The sequence below is a fragment of the Scyliorhinus torazame genome, chromosome 18, assembly GCF_047496885.1.
Source record: "Scyliorhinus torazame isolate Kashiwa2021f chromosome 18, sScyTor2.1, whole genome shotgun sequence".
Taxonomy (NCBI): Eukaryota; Metazoa; Chordata; class Chondrichthyes; order Carcharhiniformes; family Scyliorhinidae; genus Scyliorhinus; species Scyliorhinus torazame.
Window position 1 is genome coordinate 161,138,531 of NC_092724.1, and position 21,643 is coordinate 161,160,173.

General features: G+C 49.0%; 1 protein-coding gene across 4 annotated transcripts in view; it reads right to left on the reverse strand.

The window, feature by feature from the left end:
* Positions 1-21,643, reverse strand: part of LOC140395696 (sodium-coupled monocarboxylate transporter 1-like) — a 342,990-nt gene that overhangs the window by 142,025 nt on the left and 179,322 nt on the right. For all 4 annotated transcript variants that reach the window (XM_072483773.1, XM_072483774.1, XM_072483772.1 and 1 more), the window contains exon 10: positions 14,016-14,104. In XM_072483773.1, the coding sequence (XP_072339874.1) occupies positions 14,016-14,104 (89 nt within the window). The remainder of the gene's footprint in view (positions 1-14,015; positions 14,105-21,643) is intronic.

Consider the following 21,643-nt stretch of genomic DNA (forward strand, 5'->3'; position numbering starts at 1 on the left):
GGCCAAACTAAAAATGCAGGAGTGTGTTTTGAAGTTCCCGGTTTTAGGTGACCTTAGGCATTTGAAACTCATAGAGCGGGATTCTCCGCTCCCGCGACAAAGTGCCCGTGCCGTTGTGAACGCCGTCGAGTTTCACGACGGCGCGAAACGGCCCTGATCGCGATCGATTCAGGGCCCGAAAATGCGCTAGGAGTGGGGCCGACGGGCCACCCTCTGCCCAAGACGTGGGCATCGCCAGCCGTCCAACACGGTGAGGCGCGATTGGCGTGACGTTAGCACCACTGTGAGTGCTGTTGGGCACACACCCCGGTCCAGGGAGCAGTGTAGGAAGAAGCTGCATGACCTCACTCGGGCTGCCAGGGTAAGTGCCATGAGGGTCACAACCAACCCCCCCCCCCCTCCCCCGGGCACGAGGGGGGGAAGTGGGTGGGGGGGGTTTCAGGGTGCACAACGTTGTACTTGACCCACATGAGCACCGCGACCCTGTGGAGAGATGCCATGGCGTGGCTCCAACTGCCTCCCCACCCAGCATTAATATAGCCTATATCATAGAATTTACAGTGCAGAAAGAGGCCATTCAGCCCATCAAGCCTGCACCGGCTCTTGGAAAGAGCACCTTACCCAAGGTCAACACCGCCACCCTATCCCCATAACCCAGTAATCCCACCCAACACTAAGGGCAATTTTGGACACGAAGGACAATTTATCATGGCCAATCCACCTAACCTGCACATCTTTGGACTGTGGGAGGAAACCGGAGTACCCGGAGGAAACCCACGCACACACGGGGAGGATGTGCAGACTCCGCACAGACAGTGACCCAAGCCGGAATCGAACCTGGGACCCTGGAGCTGTGAAGCAATTGTGCTATCCACAAGGCTACCGTGCTGCCCCAGGCCTTGATGATACCCGCCGAATTGTGATGCTTTATCCAAGCCCCCCCCCCCCCCCCCCCCCCCCCCCCCCCCCCGCACCCCCACCCCAGGACAAGACAGCTCACAACCATCGTGAGCGTATGAGAACCGGAGGGGGTTCGCCTGTGCTGCACCCCCTAAACATTCACGAGCAGATGGCCCTGGACCTCGCTGGGGGATCCGCCACCCGGGAGGTCGCGACATGCCAGGTCGGAGGCGCAGAAGCAAGTGAGACAACCCTGCATGTCCTCCCCCCTCTCCCCCAGCCCGTCATCGCCCCCCTCACACTCTGGCCACTGCCCCCTCGATCCCCTCCCCCCTCACACTCTGGCCACTGCACCCCCGATCCCCTCCCCCCTCACACTCTGGCCATTGCACCCTCCATCCCCTCCCCCCTCACACTCTGGCCACTGCACCCCCGATCCCCTCCCCCCTCACACTCTGGCCACTGCACCCCCGATCCCCTCCCCCCTCACACTCTGGTCACTGCACCCTCGATCCCCTCCCCCTCACACTCTGGCCACTGCACCCTCGATCCCCTCACACACTGCCCCCACCACCACCATACACCCGGCCCAGCGTGTCACAACCAGCGTGTCTATCGAACCCCGTATGGTTGTGTTCCCCAGGGCCAGCCGCCGAACATCCAGGGTCGTCTTGGCCAAGACACAGCCGACCATCTGCTACCTCAACCGCACCCAGGGACACACGCCAGAGGGTGGCAGTCGGTCGGACAGGAGGGCCATCCTCTCAGTATGGGACGCTGGAGGGGGACGCATAGAGGATGGACAGAGACAATACTGAGGGGTACAGGACGGACAGTGACGAGAGTGATGGCCCTGCATTGCCCGAAGGTAGGGCCATGATCCACGAAAGTGACGGGGACAGGACCGGGACAGTGGACGATGACGCACAGAGAACGGCCACATAGTCCTCGGAATCACCTGGAACGCAACATGACATGGGCCGCATGAACCCTGCGCCGGGTCATGAGGGGGACCAGTACACACCAGACTTCTTAACGGACGATGACCTCGAGCTAACGGCACTGCTGTCTCCCACACCATCCACCATCGCAGAGACACTCACCTCGGTTGGGCAGATAAGTGATGAGGCTCCCGGGTCACGGTCTGCTGCGCACCACACAGCCGAGCCGGTACAGCAGGTGGAGTTTGGAGCAGCCGAGGAGCTGAAAGGTCGGAGGGCAGCCCAGACCCAGCAACCAGCTGCCGCCAAAAGGATTCCCGGGATCCTGGATGTACTTGACCCACCCGGACACCCGATGCAGGAGCTGAATAACGGGATGAGGGTCATCTTCCAGGACCTGCACACGCAGTTGGAGGAGTCCATTCGCTTCCAGGAGCAGGGAGTGGTGCCGCTCATCGCAGCCACCCAGGCCGACACCGCACGGGTGGCGTCCGCGGTGGAGGCAATGGGTGAAACGGTTTTGGCTATTGGTCAGGTTCTGCAAGGCATTGGGCTTCACGTGCATGCATCATCCATGGCCCAGGAGAGGGCTGCCCTCTCACAGGTAGCCATGCGGCAGAGCCAACACGACATTGTTGCCGCGCTCCGAGCCCTGGCCGAGTCTCACCATGCCATGGCCTGGTCCCAGCAGGCCATGGCACAGTCCCACCAGTCAGTCGCGGAGAGCATAGACCACCTGGCGCACGTGATGGATAGCATAGCGCACTCACAGGTTGAGTTTGCACAGTCCCTGGTAGGAATGCCGCACTCCCTGGGCTCCGTCTCTGTGAACATTCGGACCATGGTCGATACCACTGCAGGCCTCCAGGACTGGCAGCGCCAGGTGTCGGTGGTGCGACGGGGCATGTCTCCGATCACACCTCCGTCCCACAGTGAGGCCCAGGGGCCACCGGGCTCCCCAAGGGAGGAGGTGGTTCTGGGGTCCGTCCCGGTACCTCCAGAAAGGGGCGTACCTGAACACTTGGCCTCCCCCCGTTCTGTCCCTGGCGCATCTGGTGGGCAGCGGGCAGGACAGGGAGGCACCACGCCATCCAGCACGTCTGCCGAGCATCCGGGCCGCCACAAGAAACGCGTGCCGATGGGGAGCCATGTCGCAAGGCGGGATTCTCAGCAGTCCGTCTCCACCCCTGCTGTACCATCTGGGGAGACACCTAGACGTAGTGGTAGGGCCCGTAAGGCAAAGAAGTTAGAAACATAGTAAGTTGGCACGGGTGCAGGGCACAGTTTAGTTGTGGGGGTAGGGCATCTGTATGTGAATGTCACAATTAAACTCACTGTTGCACTTAACTTGTAAGACTCTGTGCTATGTCCGGTGCCAGGGGGCTCGTGAGGGTGACCGAGTGGCGCTGGGGTTAACGAGCGGTTCAACGTCGGTGCCGGATGTGCTGGCCTTTTCCCCCCGCCTCCCAAAATTGGACACCGTAGTCCTCGGTACTCCGACGCCAGCTACCCCACACGGGCACGTGAAGAAATGTCCGTGACGAACGCTGTGACCACCGGAGTGGATGGTTCAGCTATTGCCATGAGTCAGACCTTGGCTGGCGAATCTGAGCTCACAGCTCATCGCAGAGCGGGCTGTCATCATTCAACATGGCACTGATCACACCCGCTTACACAATCATCAATGTTGTGCAATCCCGTAGTGCCGCAGTGGTAAGGTGATGTGGAATTGGTGCCGTGTACGCGGTGCGGGGGTGCCGGAGGGGGGGGGGTATTGGGTGCAGTGTGGTGCCCTTGTGCAGGACTGGCGGTGCAAGTGGCAGTGTTCAGCGAATCCCTCCCCCACGGTGCGTGAACCGTGCGGCCACCAAGGCGTCGCGTGCCCGCTGTCCTCGACAGTGCCGTCGTGCAGCCTCCTGGACGTAACCAGCACCCGGGCAGTGTCTATGTCCTGCGCACCTCCCCCCACCCTGATGCACGCCATCCTCCTCCTCCTCTTCCTCCTTCCCTTCGTTTGCGTTAGCTCCGGTGCCATCGGGTCCTCCCTCCGACTCCTCCACCAGGGCATCTCCCCTCTGCATGGCAATGTTGTGCAGCGCACAGCAGACCACAACCATGCGACCGACCCTGTTGGGCCGGTACTGCAGGGCCCCTCCGGAGAGGTCCAGGCATCTGAATCGCATCTTCAGCAGGCCGAAGCACCGCTCCACCACACCCCTGGTCACTGCATGGGCCTCGTTGTATAGGCTCTCCGCGTTGGTCTGAGGCCTCTGTATTGGCATCATCAGCCATGACCTCAACGGATAGCCCCTGTCGCCCAGCAACCAGCCCCTCAGCCGGGGGGGGGGGGGGGCACCCATCGAACATTGCGGGGATGAACGACTGTGCGAGAATGTAGGCGTCATGCACACTCCCGGGGTACCTTGCGCACACGTGCATGATCTTCATGTAGGGATCGCAGACCACCTGAATGTTCATGGAGTATGCGCCCTTCCTATTCATGAACACTTCCCTGTTGTCTGCAGGCCGGCGCATGGGGACGTGCACACCATCGATGACACCCTGGACCATCGGTATCCCGGCCACCTTGGCGAATCCACGTGCCCGTGCTTCCTGCTGTGTTCGGTCCTCGGGGAATTTAATGTACCTGTCCGCGATGGCGTACAAGGCGTCGGTCACGGCCCTGATGCACCTGTGGACCGATGCCTGTGAGATCCCGGATAGGTCCCCACTCGGCGCCTGGAAGGAACCGGTAGCGTAAAAGTTTAGGGCCACCGTCACCTTGACGGAGACTGGTATAGCGTGTCCTCCTCCCGTTCCACGTTGTGCAAGGTGCGCCACGAGGTGGCATACATGTGCGACCGTCTCCCTGCTGAACCGTAGTCTCCTCCTGCGTGTAATGTCCGGTAGGGCCTCGAACGACATTCTGTCACGGTACACCCTAGGCCTTGCCGGACGCCTGTGGCGCCCTGGCACCACCATCAGTGGCTCCTCCTCCTCCTCCAAGCACTTCGATATCAGTGCCCGCTTCCTGTGCATTCCTCACCGTCTGGGGGTCAATGTTCCCCTCGGCATCCCCCTGGACATTCCGGGCCTGAGCACCTGCGGCCAGCGTGGCGACGAAGGGCCACTCAGCGGCCATCCCTTCTGGTGCAGCAGCAGCCGCTGCATCTGTAGCCACTGTGGGCCGTCGCAGTCTACACTCCCTCCCTCCCAACTCTACTCCCTCCCTCACCCCGCTCCCACCTCCACTCCCTCACTCACCCCCTCCCACCTCCACTCCCTCCCTCACCCCCTCCCACCTCCACTCCCTCCCTCCCCCCTCCCACCTCCACACCCTCCCTCACCCCCCTCCCACCTCCACCCCCTCCCTCACCCCCTCCCACCTCCACTCCCTCCCTCATGCCCCTCCTACCTCCACTCCATCCCTCACCCCCCTCCCACCTCCAGTCCCTCCCTCACCCACCTCCCACCTCCACTCCCTCCCTCACCCCCCTCCCATCTCCACTCCCTCCCTCACCCTCCTCCCATCTCCACTCCCTCCCTCCCTCACCCCCCTCCCACCTCCACTTCCTCCCTCCCCCCTTACACCTCCACTCCCTCCCTCCCCCTTCCCAACTCCACTCCCTCCCTCACCCCCCTCCCACCTCCACTCCCTCCCTCACCCCCTCCCACCTCCACTCCCTCCCTCACCCCCCTCCCACCTCCACTCCATCCCTCACCCCCCCTCCCACCCCCCCCCCCCCCCCCCCCCCCGTTGGCCGCAGCGTTCTCGGGGAAGACGACCTGGTCTGCAGGAGTTCCGGAACAGTCTGCTCACCTCCTCACTGCTCAACGTCAGCCAGCATGACTGGCTGACGACTTTATTTACCAGGTATGAACGGCAACAGCATTACCCCAGTTCACGCCATCGGGACTTCGGCCCATTCGGGCCGGAGAATAGCGGGTGTAGCGGAGAATCGCCATTTTAGGCGTCTCGGGCAATTCTCCGGCCTGCGCCGTGCAGAACTCGACGGGGCCGAATTCGCCGCTTGGGTGAATCGCGGGAGGGCGTCGGACCGGCGTCGCGTGGAAAACTGGCGTGGCAGGCGATTCTCCCAACCGGCGCGGCATCGGAGAATCGCGCCCATAGTTTATAGTGATGCGTCCTACGCAAATTTATGTGATGGGGTTTCAAGCGCAGGAGGTTTTATAATTTTCCTTTTGGGGAACAATGGTAAATGTTGCCCGCTTGTGTGGGAAACAAAGAAAATAAGGAGAGTGGTAAAAAGCACTTTGGCTGCTGAGACGTTAAGCCTTGTAGAGGCGGTGCATTTGACCTTTTATATAAGTATGATATTGACAGAAATTTTGGGATTTGGGGATTTGGGTAATTGACTGTCACATTGACAATAAATCCCTGTGGAAAATGTGCACTCTACAAAAAGTGTCAATGAAAAGAATTTACGGATAGACATCGCAAGTTTGAAGCAGATGTTGGACAGAGGGGAAATAACAAAAATTAAATGGGTCGACCGTAGCTATCAACTCTCATACTGTTTTACGAAAAGAGGGGCGAGTTCACAGAAACTTTTGGATATTGTTAATGAAGGGCGCTTGTTTCTGTGACTGTTTTTTTTTTCTTTCTCGTCCAAACAGAATAAAAAGGGGAGGGGGAAATCATGTGTGTGTTTTTGAGTTTCTTGAAATTTTGTTTTCACCTAATTATTTTTTTTCTCCAAGGGGAGACTGTTAAGTAATGGGTTAAGAGACATTGCAATTAGTTGTCTCATTTATGTTAAGTATCCATTAATTGACACTGATATGTAAAAGGGCTTCAGGTGGCCTCTGTCAGGTTATGTGTAGTTAGAGTTTTGTGCAAAGTCTGTTGGAATGAAATAAATGTGTGTTGGTGAAAAAGGAACAGAACTTTAGACTCTTCATATCACAGCAACTAAAACGTCTAACAATTGGTAGCAGAGGATGGTTGCTGTGTCAAGTGATAGGAAAATCTCAAGCAGTGATAAAACAAGCGCCCTTAATACCCATTCCAGCATTTGAGGAACCTTTGACAAGGGACCTAATTGATTGTATAGGATCGCTTCGTAAAACGAAAAGTGGGAATCAATATCTTTTGACTATAATGGATGTATCTATTGGTTTCCCGAGGCCATTCCAGTACGTGATATTACAGCTAAAATTTTACCAGAAATTTGTACCAAATTTTAGCAGTGTGGTCACTCCACTGACAGACTTGCTCAAGAAGCGTAACAAATTCCAGTGGACAGCGGAGTGTCAACAGGCATTTGACGGCCTGAAGGCTGTGTTAACCACTGCCCCTGTGTTAGCCATCCCAAATTATATGAAACCATTCAAAGTGGCGGTTGGTGAGCGTGATGTGGGTGTAGGTGCGGTGCTTCTACAAGACCACGACGAAGGGTTAGAGCAGCCTATTGGTTATTTTTCAAAGAAATTGTATTCTCACCAGAAAAAGTATTCCACGATTGAGGAGGAAACTTTGGTGCTGGCTTTGCAACATTTTCACATTTATGTGACCAGCAATCCGTCTGACATACTGATACTGATACTGATCATAATCCGTTGACGTTTTTGGAGTGATTCCAAAATAACAATGCAAGGCTGTTTCGCTGGAGTTTATTGTTACAGCCATTTCATTTAAAAATAGTACATGTGGCAGGACGAGTAAACGTGATAGCCGATGCTTTGTCACGAATATGATGAACGGGAGCAGGTTCAGTTGGAGGAAGAAGAACAAAAAAAAATGGACTATATTATTATACCTGTTTGCGTGTGGTGTTTTTTGAAACAAAAAAGTATATTTACTGTGTGCATTTCTTAAAGGATAGCGAGAAGGTGAAAAATGAAACCATCTTAAAGTTGATGGGTTTTTTTTCGTGGCGGGAGGTGTCATGAGTATGTTACTTTAATAAATGTTTGGCTGCTCATGTTACTGCAGTGATGTCAGAGTGTGGGTGGAGCTGAGCTCTGGCTCTGTTTTTTAGTTTCACTTTGAGAAAAGCTTGGGTGCATCTGTGTTTTTTGGGGTTTTGTTTTTAATGTTGGAGCTGGAGCCAGACAAAGCAGGTGTACTGCTGTTCTCTCTGCCATGAAAATATATAGAGGCTGGTTTAGTACAGGGGTAAATCGCTGGCTTTTAAAGCAGACCAAGGCAGGCCAGCAGCACAGTTCAATTCCCGTACCAGCCTCCCCGAACAGGCGCCGGAATGTGGTGACTAGGGGCTTTTCACAGTAACTTCATTTGAAGCCTAGTTGTGACAATAAGCGATTTTCATTTCATTTCACTTTCTCTTGATCATTTGATGAATTCAGAATTATAACTGTTTTCAGTAGTGAATTTAAACCGGATGTGCTTCTGTTAAAAGGTGTTTCTTTTGTCTTCTGGATGTTGTTTGGGAATTTATTAAGGATTACTTAGTGTTGTATTCTTTGGGGTTGTATTTGAATTAATGGTAGCTAAGATGTTCACTGCATGTTTTAAAAAGGTTAACTTGAGTTCATAGAATAAACATTGTTTTGCTTTAAAAAATACTTTTCCATTTCTGCTCTACCACACCTGTAGAGTGGGCCGTGTGCTCCCCATACCACAATCTAGTAAAAGTTGTGGGTCAGGTGAACTCCATGATACACTTTGGGGTTCTCTAAACCCTGGCCCATAACAAAAATTGTATTTTATACCTGTTGTAGTAATGTTTTTAAAAGCCTGAGGTGAGCGATATATATATATATATATATATATATACATATCTGTTGCAGTAATATTATTAAAGAATCTTGGTTAAGATATCCAAGTAAACAGTATATAAGGTTGGAATGAGTGAGGATCTGACCTTTACCTAATGGGCTCATGGAATTTTGTTTGTAAAAAGATGGTTTCTTGTGGTCAGCCTTAGTAAGATGGTCATAACCCAGTTAGTAGGATATATAGAACAGTACAGCACAGTACAGGCTCTTCAGCCCATGATGTTATGCCGACCAAGATTATGTAATTAATGGGAGGGGCCAGGTCTGTAGTAGGCAGTTTAGCTTTTAGGTTTGCTCGGAGCTTGAAACTGAACAGGGGCTTTTGCTAGAGGCTGTCAGGTTTAACTTTTAGAAAGCAAGACTTGCAGCTGGTGTATGAAAGAAATCTCTATCCAGAGGAAAGCAAGTATCCCTGTGTTTGCTAATTTTATTTCTAAGTGGCTTTTTTATCTGTAATGGGCTTTGCTTAATTGGCGATAGAGACGGTGAGTTAGAAGTTAAAGTGTTTCCTTTTATTGTTAATAATTGTTTAACTGTTAACTGTAATTAACATCACAGAAAATGAATTGGGTACTCTAAATTTAAAAAAAACACTATTAGTTGGAGGTGTGAAAATGTTTCACGAAGTATTCATACTAAGGCTCAGCAGCAGGTTATAGTTATATTCAAAGATTATTTACCTGTGAGGGAAAGGTATTTTCATGCGGACAAGATAGAAATTGCAAAGATGTTCAAACCTTAAAAGATATCAGAGTGCGTCAATCCATAATGTTATGTGACAACATTTGTTGTCCAAAGGGAATTTTGCAAGAGGTTTTAATAAGTGGAATTCATGGAGAAGCAAAGAAAATTGCATATCGTCGGGTAAATTTAAAAGTAGCTTGAAGAGAGATGAAGTAATTATCCGAGTAGTGATGAAACTGTCCACTGCAAGGGTTCAATTTATCATAGGATATAACATAGCTGGGTCACATATGGTGGTGATGCCTAATGTAGTTGAACAATCTGAGGAAAGGCAATCCACAGAAGTGTTGCAGTTAGAACATCCTTGTGTGTCTCCTGACTGTTTTAGCAAAAGAAGTCTGGAAGACAGGGCAAAGAGATTCAAGTGGGTAAGATTCTCCGGCCTCCGAGCTGCATATTTCTTGGCGTCGGAAGGCAGTGTGCCATTCATTGGCGGCACGATTCTCTGCTCCCACCGCTGTAAATGGGAATTCTCACTGAAGCCACCCCAAGCCACCAGGAAACCCAAGGGCGAGGGTGCACTGTCGGCAGGACCAGAAAATCCCTTCGCCAGGGAATCGTAAGAATTCCAGCAACAATCTTTGAGAGAATTGAGGAGAATGAAGCTAAAGTGATTGGCTCAGGGAAATTGATAGAGTTGCAGCAGAGGGATCCAAAAATAAAACAGGTGTACCAAACAACTTTCTCAGAATCAGAGGTGCAGTGTATTCCAGAATGCTATTATCTGAAAGATATTGTTTTAGTGAGGAAATGGAGACCTTCTCATATTCAGACGGATGACAGTTGGGCAGAAATGGATCAAGTGGTACCTTCTGGATAAAGTAAGGACATTTTGCAAGTATGTCATGAAGTTCCATTAGGAGGGTATTTAGCAATTCAGAAAATTCAGGCTAAAATACAGAAACAGTTTTACTGGTCTGGATTGCATGAAGATGTAGTCAGGTTCTACCAGGCATGTCACACATCAACAAAACTCGGGTCCTAATTGATCGTGTAGGACCCCTTTCTAAGACATTAGTGAAAATCAGTACATACTGACAAGCATGGATGTATCTCCCAGATTCCCAGAAGCCATACCATTGAGAAATATTACAGCAAAAAGGGTTGTAGAGAAATTGAACAAATTATTTACCAGATAAGGTTTACCAAAATAAATACAGTTGGATTCGGGTTCAAATTTCATGTCACAGTTGTTTCAGGAAGTTATAAACAGCCCAGAGATAAAGCAGTTCAAGTCATCGGCCTTTCATCCAGAATCACAAGATTTAGGGGAATGGCATCAGTCCGTAAAGACTATGATGAGGGCATATAGTCAGGTTTACCTACCAGACTGGTTTCAGCTTTTGTAACACCGATTTGGCTTTATCAATAGAATCCCTACAGTACAGAAAGGAGGTCATTCAGCCGAGTGAGTCTGCACCGGCCCTCCGAGCTTCCTGCCTAGGCCCACGCTCCCTGTCCTATCCCCATAAGCCCACCTAACCTGCACATCTTTGAAAACTAAAGGGCAATTTTTAGCATGGCCAATCCACTATCAGTTCAATGTCATGTCATTTGGAATGAAAAATACTCCAGCAACTTTCCAGAGGTTGACAAATAGGACTTTAATGAAACCGAGTCACTGTACTGTGTACATCAATGTTTTGGTAGTATTAAATCAAAGTTGAGAGGAACACTTAACAGCATCTAAAAGAACTATTTGATTGCCTGCAAGGAGCTAATTTGGTGGTGAACTTGGCTAAAAGAGAATTTGCAAAATCACAAGTCAAATATCTAGGCCATACTGTTGGACACGGTCAGATTGCCCCATGAGATGCAAAAATAAGGGCAATTACAAAATTATCAGTGCCTTCAACAAAAAGGGAAGTTTTATGATTTCTGAGTATGATTGATTCAATTTGAAGTTCGTGTTGAATTTTAACAGTGTGGCTACTTGATTAACTGAACTCTTGGGGCAGCACGGTGGCTCAGTGGTTAGCAGTGTTGCCTCACAGAGCCGAGGATCCGGGTTCAATCCCGGCCCCGGGGTCACTGTCCATGTGGAGTTTGCACATTCTCCCCACGTCTTAGTGGGGCTCACCCCCACAATCCAAAGAAGTGTAGGGCAGATGGATTGACCACGCTAAATTGTCCCTTAATCGGAAATAAAATTAATTGGGTACTCCAAATTTTCTAAAAAAGAAAAAAACGGAACACCTAAAAAATAACAAGAACTTTAACTGGACATTAAAGTGCCAACATGCATTCAGAAATCTAAAATCTGTGATGAGACCAGCTCAAGGTTGAGTGGCACCTAATTATGCCAAACAGTTTAAATTGGTTTTTGATGTAAGTGATATTGTTACTGGTGCTTTGGAAGAAGGTGGTGCGGTATCGAAAAGCCAGATGTTTTTTTTTCATGAAAGCTCAACATCCATCAACAGAAATACTCTACCGTCAAGGTGCAAATATTGAGTTTGGTATTAGCATTCCAATATTTTGAAACCTATGTTACCAACAATTCATCAGAGACCAAAAACCTTTGTAATTTTTGGAAAGGTATCAAGACCATAATGCTTTCATGGAATCTATTTTGGCAACCATTTAAATGAAAAATTATACATGTGGCTGGAAGAAAGAACATAATTGTGGAAGCATTATCAAGGATTTAAGGTGATATAAAGCAGATTAGACATATGAAACCTGTGGAAAAGGGCCTGAACATGGACTCTAATTTTACTGAAGCTTTTGGAATATTATCATGATTATGCATAAATCTTATAATGTAATAGTATAGAAGTCAGAAATAGGTAGAGGTAGCATGAAATGGTTGAAAAACTATGACGGTTCAGTTTTCAAAAAAGGGGTGTCAAGTAGATCTTTTAGTAAACCCAGGAAATTGTCATATTTTTTGGTCATATTTTTAAACTCTTGGGGTATGCGAATGGTAATTAAAGGAAGGGACAGAATGACTTTTGAATTTAAACTATTAATGTGATATGTTAATGTGCCTAACTAGAGTTCAAACAGATGTTTACCCAATGTAATTTAGTAAGGATGGTTCTCAGATACAAATAGATTTGAACGGGTGTTGTGGTTCAAACGATAACATAAGCAAAGAGGTGAAAGAAAGGTGTTGTAAATAGGGAGTTTACTTTACTTTTAAATTCTAAAAGCTAAAGGAAAGAGATTGAGTTCATAGAATTTACAGTGCAGAAGGAGACCATTTGGCCCATCGAGTCTGCATAGGCTCATGGAAAGATCACCCTACCTAAGCCCACACCTCCACCCTATCCCTGTAACCCAGTAACCCCATCTAACCTTTTTGGACATTAAGGGCAAATTAGCATGGCCAATTCACCTTACCTTCACATTTTTGGACTGTGGGAGGAAACTGGAGCACCTGGAGGAAACCCACGCAGACACGGGGAGAACGTGCAGACTCCGCACAGCGACCCAAGCCAGGAATCGAACCTGGGACCATGGGGCTGTGAAGCAACTTGCTAAGCACAATGCTACTGTGAGTTAATCAATTCTGGAAGAGCAGTTCTAAAGAAACTGGGTGAACATAGAACATACAGTGCAGAAGGAGGCCATTCGGCCCATCGAGTCTGCACCGACCCACTTAAGCCCTCACAACAGCATAGAACATAGAACATATCCACGAGCAGACTCTGCACAGACAGTGTACCAGTGGGTAATCGAACCTGGGACCCTGGTGCTGTGAAGCCACAGTGCTAGCCACTTGTGCTACCGTGCTGACCCCGTGAGATAATGAGAGATCAAAAGGGAAAGAACTTATTCTACATCTAGATTTTCTGAGCCAAATTCCTCTCTTTCTATTGCACTGATTTCATTCTTAACTAACAGCGCCACCCCACTTTCCTTTTCCTCTTTGCCTGTCCATCCTAAATGTTCCCCTTGGATATTCAGTTTCCAGCCTTGTAATTGCAATCATATCGTACCTGTTCATATCAATTTGCGCTGTTAATTCATCTATCTTATTGTGAATGCTCCATCCATTCAGATACAGCGGTTGGAATCTTCTAATACTTTTTCAGAGTGTCCGATCCAATAAGAAAACCGCCATGTAGCTCTCCAGTTGCACAGCCAAGTTTTCTCTCCAGGTTCTCTGGCCCACAATGAATCTTGGGCCGTGGTTTCTGCCACTACTATAGCGGGGCAGGTCCTGATAAGAGTCAGCAACTACGATTCCACAGAGATCAGCGTCCTGATCTACGGTAAGAAGAAACTCTACCTCCCAAATCCCACCCCCCCACCCAGACACAGGGTCCCCTCCACATGCATCGGGACAACCTTGCCCCAACATGAGCACTGGGGTAATCTCCCCTGACGCACACAGGGAGAGCCTCACCAATGGGCCTTCCCAAAAAGCTCACCCCTCACCAGCCCCCTGGCACTACCAGGGTAGTTGTTGAGCTGCAATTATATAAATAGATTAAAAACACAATCGCACAGAAACGAGCATCATTCCTTGTACTGGCACTGCAAAGATGAAGTTAAGTGAAACAGCATATGTGATGTATGAGTTCATGGTTTACAAAAGTACAAGCAAATTTTACTTGCAAAAACAGTCCAAAGAAACTTATTTTCTTCTTTGCTCAACATTGTTATTCTGTCACTGGCCCATGGAATTGATAAATGACTGCCTCCTGACATGTCACGTACCTCAATGTGCCACCGTATGCACCGGCAACGAAGAGTCCAGCAACTCCAGGCGTCTGATTCAAAATTTCTACTACCAGTAATGGCATCAACTTTGAAAAATGGAAAATTAAAAATGAATTATTTTTAAAAGAATCATGACATTTATTTTATAGCTTGTGGTTACTTCTGTGAAACAGCCCAAAATTGGTTAGCATTAATTTATAAAAAACATTATTAAGAAAAAATAGATGGCAGGAGAAAATGTTTACTTCAGCACTCCTGGCACATACCAGGAGCATACATCAATAAACTACAGACTGGATTCTCCGATTTTGAGGTTATGTCCGAAGGAAGTGTCTAATTTTACAATGAAAAAGTCGGCGGCGCCCCCGCACTGATGCTCCGCCTGGTGGGGTCTAACAGCCGCACCACTTTAAGCCTTTACCTGCATATATGAATGCAGAATTGCCGTGTCGAAGGCTGCGTGCGCACGCGGCAGCTGCGCGCAAACCCAGCCTGTCAGATAGTGCCCCCCTGTAACCCCCCAGACCACCCCCCACCAGTCCCCACCGAAGCCCCCCCTCCGGCCAGTGGAACGTCTCTCCCCTCCGCCCCCCCCCCCCCCCACCCTCCCCTGACTGACACAGTCCACAGCCGCCACGCGAGGTCCTCGAAAATTGTGAAGACACGCGACCGACGCTGTCGGGAAGTCGGCCCATCAGGGGCGGAGCATCGGGGAAGGGCATCAGGTGACGTGCTGAGGCCGTCCCAACAGCATAGAACATAGAGCAATACAGCACAGTACAGGCCCTGCAGCCCACGATGTTGTGCCGACCATTTAGCCTAATCTAAGATCAACCTAACCTACACCCCTTCAATTTACTGCTGTCCATGTGCCTGTCTAAGAGCCGCTTAAATGTCCCTAAAAACGCTGACTCCACCGCCTCTCCTGGCAGTGCATTCCACACACCCACCACTCTTTGTTTAAAGAACCTACCTATAACATTTCCCCTATACCTTCCTCCAATCACCTTAAAATTAAGTCCCCTCGTGACAGCCATTTCCACCCTGGGGAAAAGTCTCTGGCTATCCACTCTATCCATGCCTCTCATCACCTTGTACTCCTCTATCAAGTCACCTCTCTGCCTTCTTTGCTCCAGTGAGAAAAGCCCTAGCTCCCTCAACCTTTCTTAATAAGACATGCCCTCCAGTCCAGGCAGCATGCTGGTAAATCTCCTCTGTACCCTCTCCAAAGCATCCACATCCTTTCTATAGTGAGGCGACCAGAACTGGACACAATATTCCAAGTGTGGTCTAACTAGAGTTTTATAAAGCTGCAGCAAAATCTCGCGGCTCTTAAACTCAATCCCTCTGTTAATGAAAGCCAACACACCATACACCGTCTTAACAACCCTATCAACCTGGGTGGCAACTTTGAGGGATCTATGTACGTGGACCCCAAGATCCCTCTGTTCCTCCACACTTCCAAGAATCCTGCCTTTAACCCTGTATACAGCATTCAAATTCAACCTTCCCAAAATGAATCACTAAACATTTATCAAGGTTGAACTCCATCTGCCACTTCTCAGCCCAGCTCTGCATCCTGTCAATGTCCTGTTGTAACCTGCAACAACCCTCAACATTATCTACAACTCCACCAACCTTTGTGTCATCGGCAAACTTACTAACCCACCCTTCCACTTCCTCATCCAAGTCATTTATAAAAACCACAAAGAGCAGATGTCCCAGAACAGATCCTTGCGGGACACCACTGGTCACCGACCTCCAGGCGGAATACTTTCCATCCACTACCACTCGCTGTCTTCTTTCAGCCAGCCAATTCTGTATCCAGACAGCCAGATTTCCCTGTATCCCATGCCCCCTAACTTTCTGAATGAGCCTACCATGGGGAACCTTATCAAATGCCTTACTGAAATCCATACACACCACATCCACTGCCCGACCTTCATCAATGTGTCTCGTCACATCCTCAAAGAATTCAATGAGGCTTGTGAGGCATGACCTGCCCCTCATAAAGCCATGCTGACTATCTTTAATCAAAGTATGTTTTTTTAAATAATCATAAATCCTATCTCTCGGAATCCTTTCCAAAATTTTCCTCACCACAGACGTAAGACTGATGGGTCTGCAATTCCCAGTGATTTCCCTATCCCTTTTTTGAATAGGGGAACAACATTCGCCTCCCTCCAATCATCTGGTACTACTCCAGCGGAGAGTGAGGACAAAAGGATCATCGCCAACGGCGCAGCAATCCCCTCCCTCGCTTCCCGTAGTAACCTCGGGTATATCCCGTCAGGCCCAGGGGACTTATTTTTCCTGATGCTTTTCAAAATTTCCAGCACATCCTCCTTCTTAATATCAACCTGTTCCGAGTCTATTAACCTGGTTCACACTGTTCTCATGGGCAACAAGGTCCCTCTCTCTTGTGAATACTGAAGCAAAGTATTCATTTAGGGCCTCCCCCATCTCCTCAGACTCTAGGCACAAGTTCCCTCCACTATCACTGATCGGCCCTACTCTCACTCTGATCATCCTCTTATTTCTCACATATGTGTAGGACACCTTGGGGTTTTCCCCAATCCTTCCCGCCAGGGCTTTTTCATGCCCCCTTCTAGCTCTCCTCAGTCCATTTTTGAGTTCCTTCCTGGCTACCTTGTAACCCTCTAGAGCCGAGTCATATTCTTGCTTCCTCAACCTTACGTAAGCTTCCTTCTTCCTCTTGACTAGAAGCTGCACTTCTCTTGTCATCCAAGGCTCCTTCACCTTACCATTCCTTCCTCGTCTCAGTGGGTCAAAACAATTTAGCACTCGCAGCATGTGCTCCTTAAATAATCCCCACATTACTATTGTGCATTTCCCCAAGAACAATTGTTCCCACTTTATGCTCCTCAGCTCCTGTGTAATAGCAGTGTAATTTCCCCTCCCCCAATTAAATACCTTCCCCTTACTGTGTGTTCCTATCCCTCTCCATGACTATGGTAAAGGTCAAGGAGTTGTGGTCACTGTAACCGAAATGCTCTCCCACCGAGACATCGGACACCTGGCCTGGTTCGTTGCCGAGCACCAAATCCAATATGGCCTCCCCCCTAGTCGGCCTATCTACATGTTGAGTCAGGAATCCTTCCTGGACACACCTGACAAAATCTGCTCCACCCAAACCATTTGCACTAAGGAGGTTCCAGTCAATATTAGGGAAGTTGAAGTCACCCATGCCAACAACTCTGTTACTTCTGCACTTTTCCAAGATCTGACGCCCAATCTGTTCCTCTATCTCTCTGCTGCTATTGGGGGGTCTATAGAAAACTCCCAATAAAGTGACTGCTCCTTTCTTGTTTCTGACTTCCACCCATACTGACTCAGTAGACAAACCCTCCTCAACTACCTCATTTTCTGCAGCTGTGGTGCACTCCCTAATTAACAGTGCCACTCCCCCTCCTCTTTTACTTCCCTCCCTATTCTTCTTAAAACATCTAAACCCCGGAACATCTAACAACCATTCCTGCCCCTGTGAAATCCATGTCTCCGTGATGGCCACAACATCGTATTTCCAAGTGCTGATCCGTGCTCTAAGTTCATCTCCCTTATTCCTGACACTCCTTGCATTGAAACAGACACACTTTAACCAATTCCACTGAGTGAAACCTTGCCCTATCAACTGTCTATCCTTCCTCACAGACTTGCTGCATACTATTTTTGCCTGTTCAACAGCTACCCTATCCTCTGATCCACAGCTCTGGTTCCAATCCCCCTGCCAAACTAGTTTAAACCCTCCCGAAAAGCTCTAGCAAACCTCCCACCCAGGATATTGGTGCCCCTCCGGTTTAGTTGCAATCCATCCTTCATGTACAGGTCCCACCTTCCCCAGAAGATATCCCAATGATCCACATATCTGAAGCCTTCCCTCCTGCACCAGCCCTGTAGCCACATGTTCAGCTGCACTCGCTCTCTGTTCCTTGCCTCACTTGCACGTGGCACCGGTAACAATCCTGAGATCACTACTCTGCTTGTCCTGCTCTTTAACTTCCAACCTAACTCCCTAAAATCACTTTTTAGATCCTCATCCCTTTTCTTAGCTATGTCGTTGGTGCCTATGTGCACCACGATTTTGGTTGCTCCCCCTCCCCCTTAAGAATTCTGTAGACTTGATCCGAGACATCCCTGGCCCTGGCACCCGGGAGGCAACATACCTTCCGGGAGTCTCGCTCGCAACCACAGAATCTCCTATCTATTCACCTAACCATTGAGTCTCCGATCACAATTGTTTTTCTATTCTACCCCCTTCTGTTCTGAGGCACAGAGCCAGACTCAGTGCCAGAGACCTGGCCGCTCGAGCCTTCCCCAGTAGGTCATCCCCCCCAACAGTATACTTGTTTTGAAGGGGAACGGCCAGGAGGGATCCCTGCACTGTCTGCCCATTCGTTTTCTTTCCCCTGACTGTAACCCAGCTACTCTTGTCCTGTACCTTGGGTATGGCTACCTCCCTGTAACGCTTCTCTGTTACCCCCTTCGCCTCCCGGATGATCTGAAGTTCATCCAGTTCCAGCTCCAGTTCCCTAAAACTGTTTCTGAGGAGCTGGTGTTGGGTGCACTTCCCGCAGGTATAATCAGCGGGGTACCGGTGGTATCCCTCACCACCCACAGCCTACTGGAGGAGCATGCAACTACCCTAGCCTCCATCCTCTCTTACCTTACAGAATATAGCTGTCCTGTGGACCAACGGGAACTCTGCCCTCCGACTCTGCTCCCAGTCAGCCTCACTCTCTGTAAACTCCCGGCTCCCTTCACGCTCTTTGAGGAAATGTAGGAAATGAAATGAAAGGAGCACCTTACTCCCTCCTCACCTGACTCCCTCAGTCACCAAACTCTCACCATAGCACTCAAATGCACCCAAATTCAGCACTTAGTGCAAACAAAGTCTGCACTGTAGCTGGCTCACCTTTATACTGTGACTCTAGCCTCTGAAAACTAGCCTAGTCCAATTAACTCATTAGCAAGCTCCAGCTGCAAGGAGCTACAAGTAGAACCTTTGTTTAAAGCTGATTTAAAATTTATCTTCTAAACTAAACAACAACTTTTAAGTTAATTAAATGAAAAAAAGACTAGGCTTTAGATAAAAATGAACCCTTAATATCCCTCAGCCACCAAACTCTCACTATAGCACTCAAATGCACCCAAATTCAGCACTCAGTGCAAACAAAGTCTGCACTGCAGCTGGCTCACCTTTATACTGTGACTCTAGCCTCTGGAAACTGGTCTAATCCAATTAACTAATTAACAAGCTCCAGCTGCAAGTAGCTACAAGTAGAACCTTTGTATAAAGCTGATTGAAAATTCACCTTCTTCTAAACTAAACAACAACTTTTAAGTTAATTAACTAAATTAATAAAAGACTAGATTTTAGATAAAAATGAACCCTTAATATCCCTCTGTAGCCATCAGGGATGGCCACTTACGACAAGAAACATGAACGTTCGCAAAGCCTAAAGGGAAATGTGGACAATGTAAGATTCAGGCAGGCTCAGAGCCTGAATGTATATTTGTGAGTAAAGAATCCAGACAGCATCGAAACCCCCATTTTGATGGCCCATCGCCGTAAGACAAAGGACTGATACTCGAGTAACCGATACAATCCCAGACATTTCGGCGCCACTCCCTTTACTCAGGAAGCATCAACAACAGGGTCAATGACCGCTTAGGACACACCCAGCCATCAAGGCACCCGCCCCGTTATTGGCTCAGATCGAAGACAGTGATCGAGAACTATCCAATTAATGGTGTCCAAACCTAAGGACCGCCCAAAAGAGCGCGAAACTCCCCAAGGATAAAGAGAGACACTGCCATGTGTTCGATCTCTTTTGAACCTGGCGCTCCGGCAACGTCCACCTCCAATTGCAGTACCACCAGAAGCAAATTCAAGTTCAACGCCCGCTAGTAGACGGAGGAGCCCAGCTGAGCAACAGTTACTTCTCCAGACCCAGTCGATCCAGATTCGAAAAAAGGCCACTGTTCCTCTGACCTAAGCCGGGTGCCTAAAGTTAAGTACAGGTTGTCTTAGTTGTTAGGTGTAGTTTAACTAGTAGTGTTTATATTGCATGATTAATCTTGTGTGTAAATAAAGTACCATTGATCTTGAACTAACTAACTGGTGTTTGGCTCTTTGATCGATTTCCGGTTGAACCATGTGGTGGTATCATTCGATACCTGGCGACTCTGAGCAATATAATATCGAGATCTAAAGAAAGAAGGGCAACCTTATTGATTGCCATATTTATAGCAGGTAAAAAAGGCAACTGTTATTGGCGATATCTGACGGGACTCGACCCAGAAGTGACTGTGTCACTCCGAGAGAACCTATAAAAACGTTTGAATTTGAAATCCAAATTGGAAAAGTATAAGAAACCACAAGCGTAATACCAGTATCGATCAAACCGCCAAGATTCGGAAGTGTGTAATTTGCATGCGTACTAACAGGGATATAAGGTAACCTCGATAGATTTTGTTGCGTGAAACTTTCGGGAGTTGTGTAGACCGGAAAATAACTTAAGCCGTACCCGCTGTTTGCACCACCGCTTTATTCCCCCTGTCCCAAATTCCCGGTAGATACAGAGATAATCGTAGAGATGGCAATGAAGGCAATGGAATGCCTTATGCACCCACAAGAACCCGAGGTCGCAGCGACCAACGGAGCAGAACAGTGTCCCAGATGGGAAGAGGAAATTAGGAAGTACCTAAAGGGGAAAGGATGGCCCCTATGGTCTGAGTTTTGTGCAAATGAGGAAACAGGTCCTGGTAGTATAGGACAAACTTGGTGGGATAACGTGACCGAGATCCATAAGTAGAATTTAAGTAGAGTTCGTAAGCCGATGGCAATCGTGTCCTGTTTGGCACAATTGCGAGGCACAGAGGAGGTCATGAGGACACTCCGTAGACAGCTTGAGGAGAAGGAGAGGAGTAATGAGGGAAATGTTAGTGAGTGTGAGAGAGTAAATGAACAACTCTGAGAGCAGCTAGCGGCGAAGGACAAGGAGATGGCTTATGTCAAACGGGCACACCAATCTTGTCTCGCTCACCTAAGTAGCTTTCAGATCCAATATGATAAGTCCTACCAAGACACGCAACGTTTTGGTAAGAGGAAACAGAACACCAAGCAGAACAACTGAAAAAGCAATGCGAGGACTTAAAAGCAGCCCTACGAGCACTCCACAGTTCCACCACGGAACAGAGGCAGAGCTCAGTAGACCATGCCAAGTGCAGGCAGCAAATTGCAAAATTGCAATCACTGCTCTCAGTTCAGAATGGGTTCAGAGATACCTTTGGTACCTAGATCAGGAAGATGGCCCCGATTGGCAGGAACGTAATGAAACGGCCCATCGATATTTCAATGAAACAGAAAGTCAGAATAGAGACGCCCAGGCCCCGAAAAGGAAAGCACTCGCGCCACCGGCTGCATAGGCAGCACCCAAGCCTATGAATCCAGTCACCACGCAGCGCAGAGTCCCAACAGAAGACCAACCCGATTTTGTGTACACCACCCCACTAACCATCACATTACGCCCGAGAATGCAATGCCCCCCCCGAAACAACAACGGAATCAGCACACAAATGCCCCTACGAACAATGCCAGACCT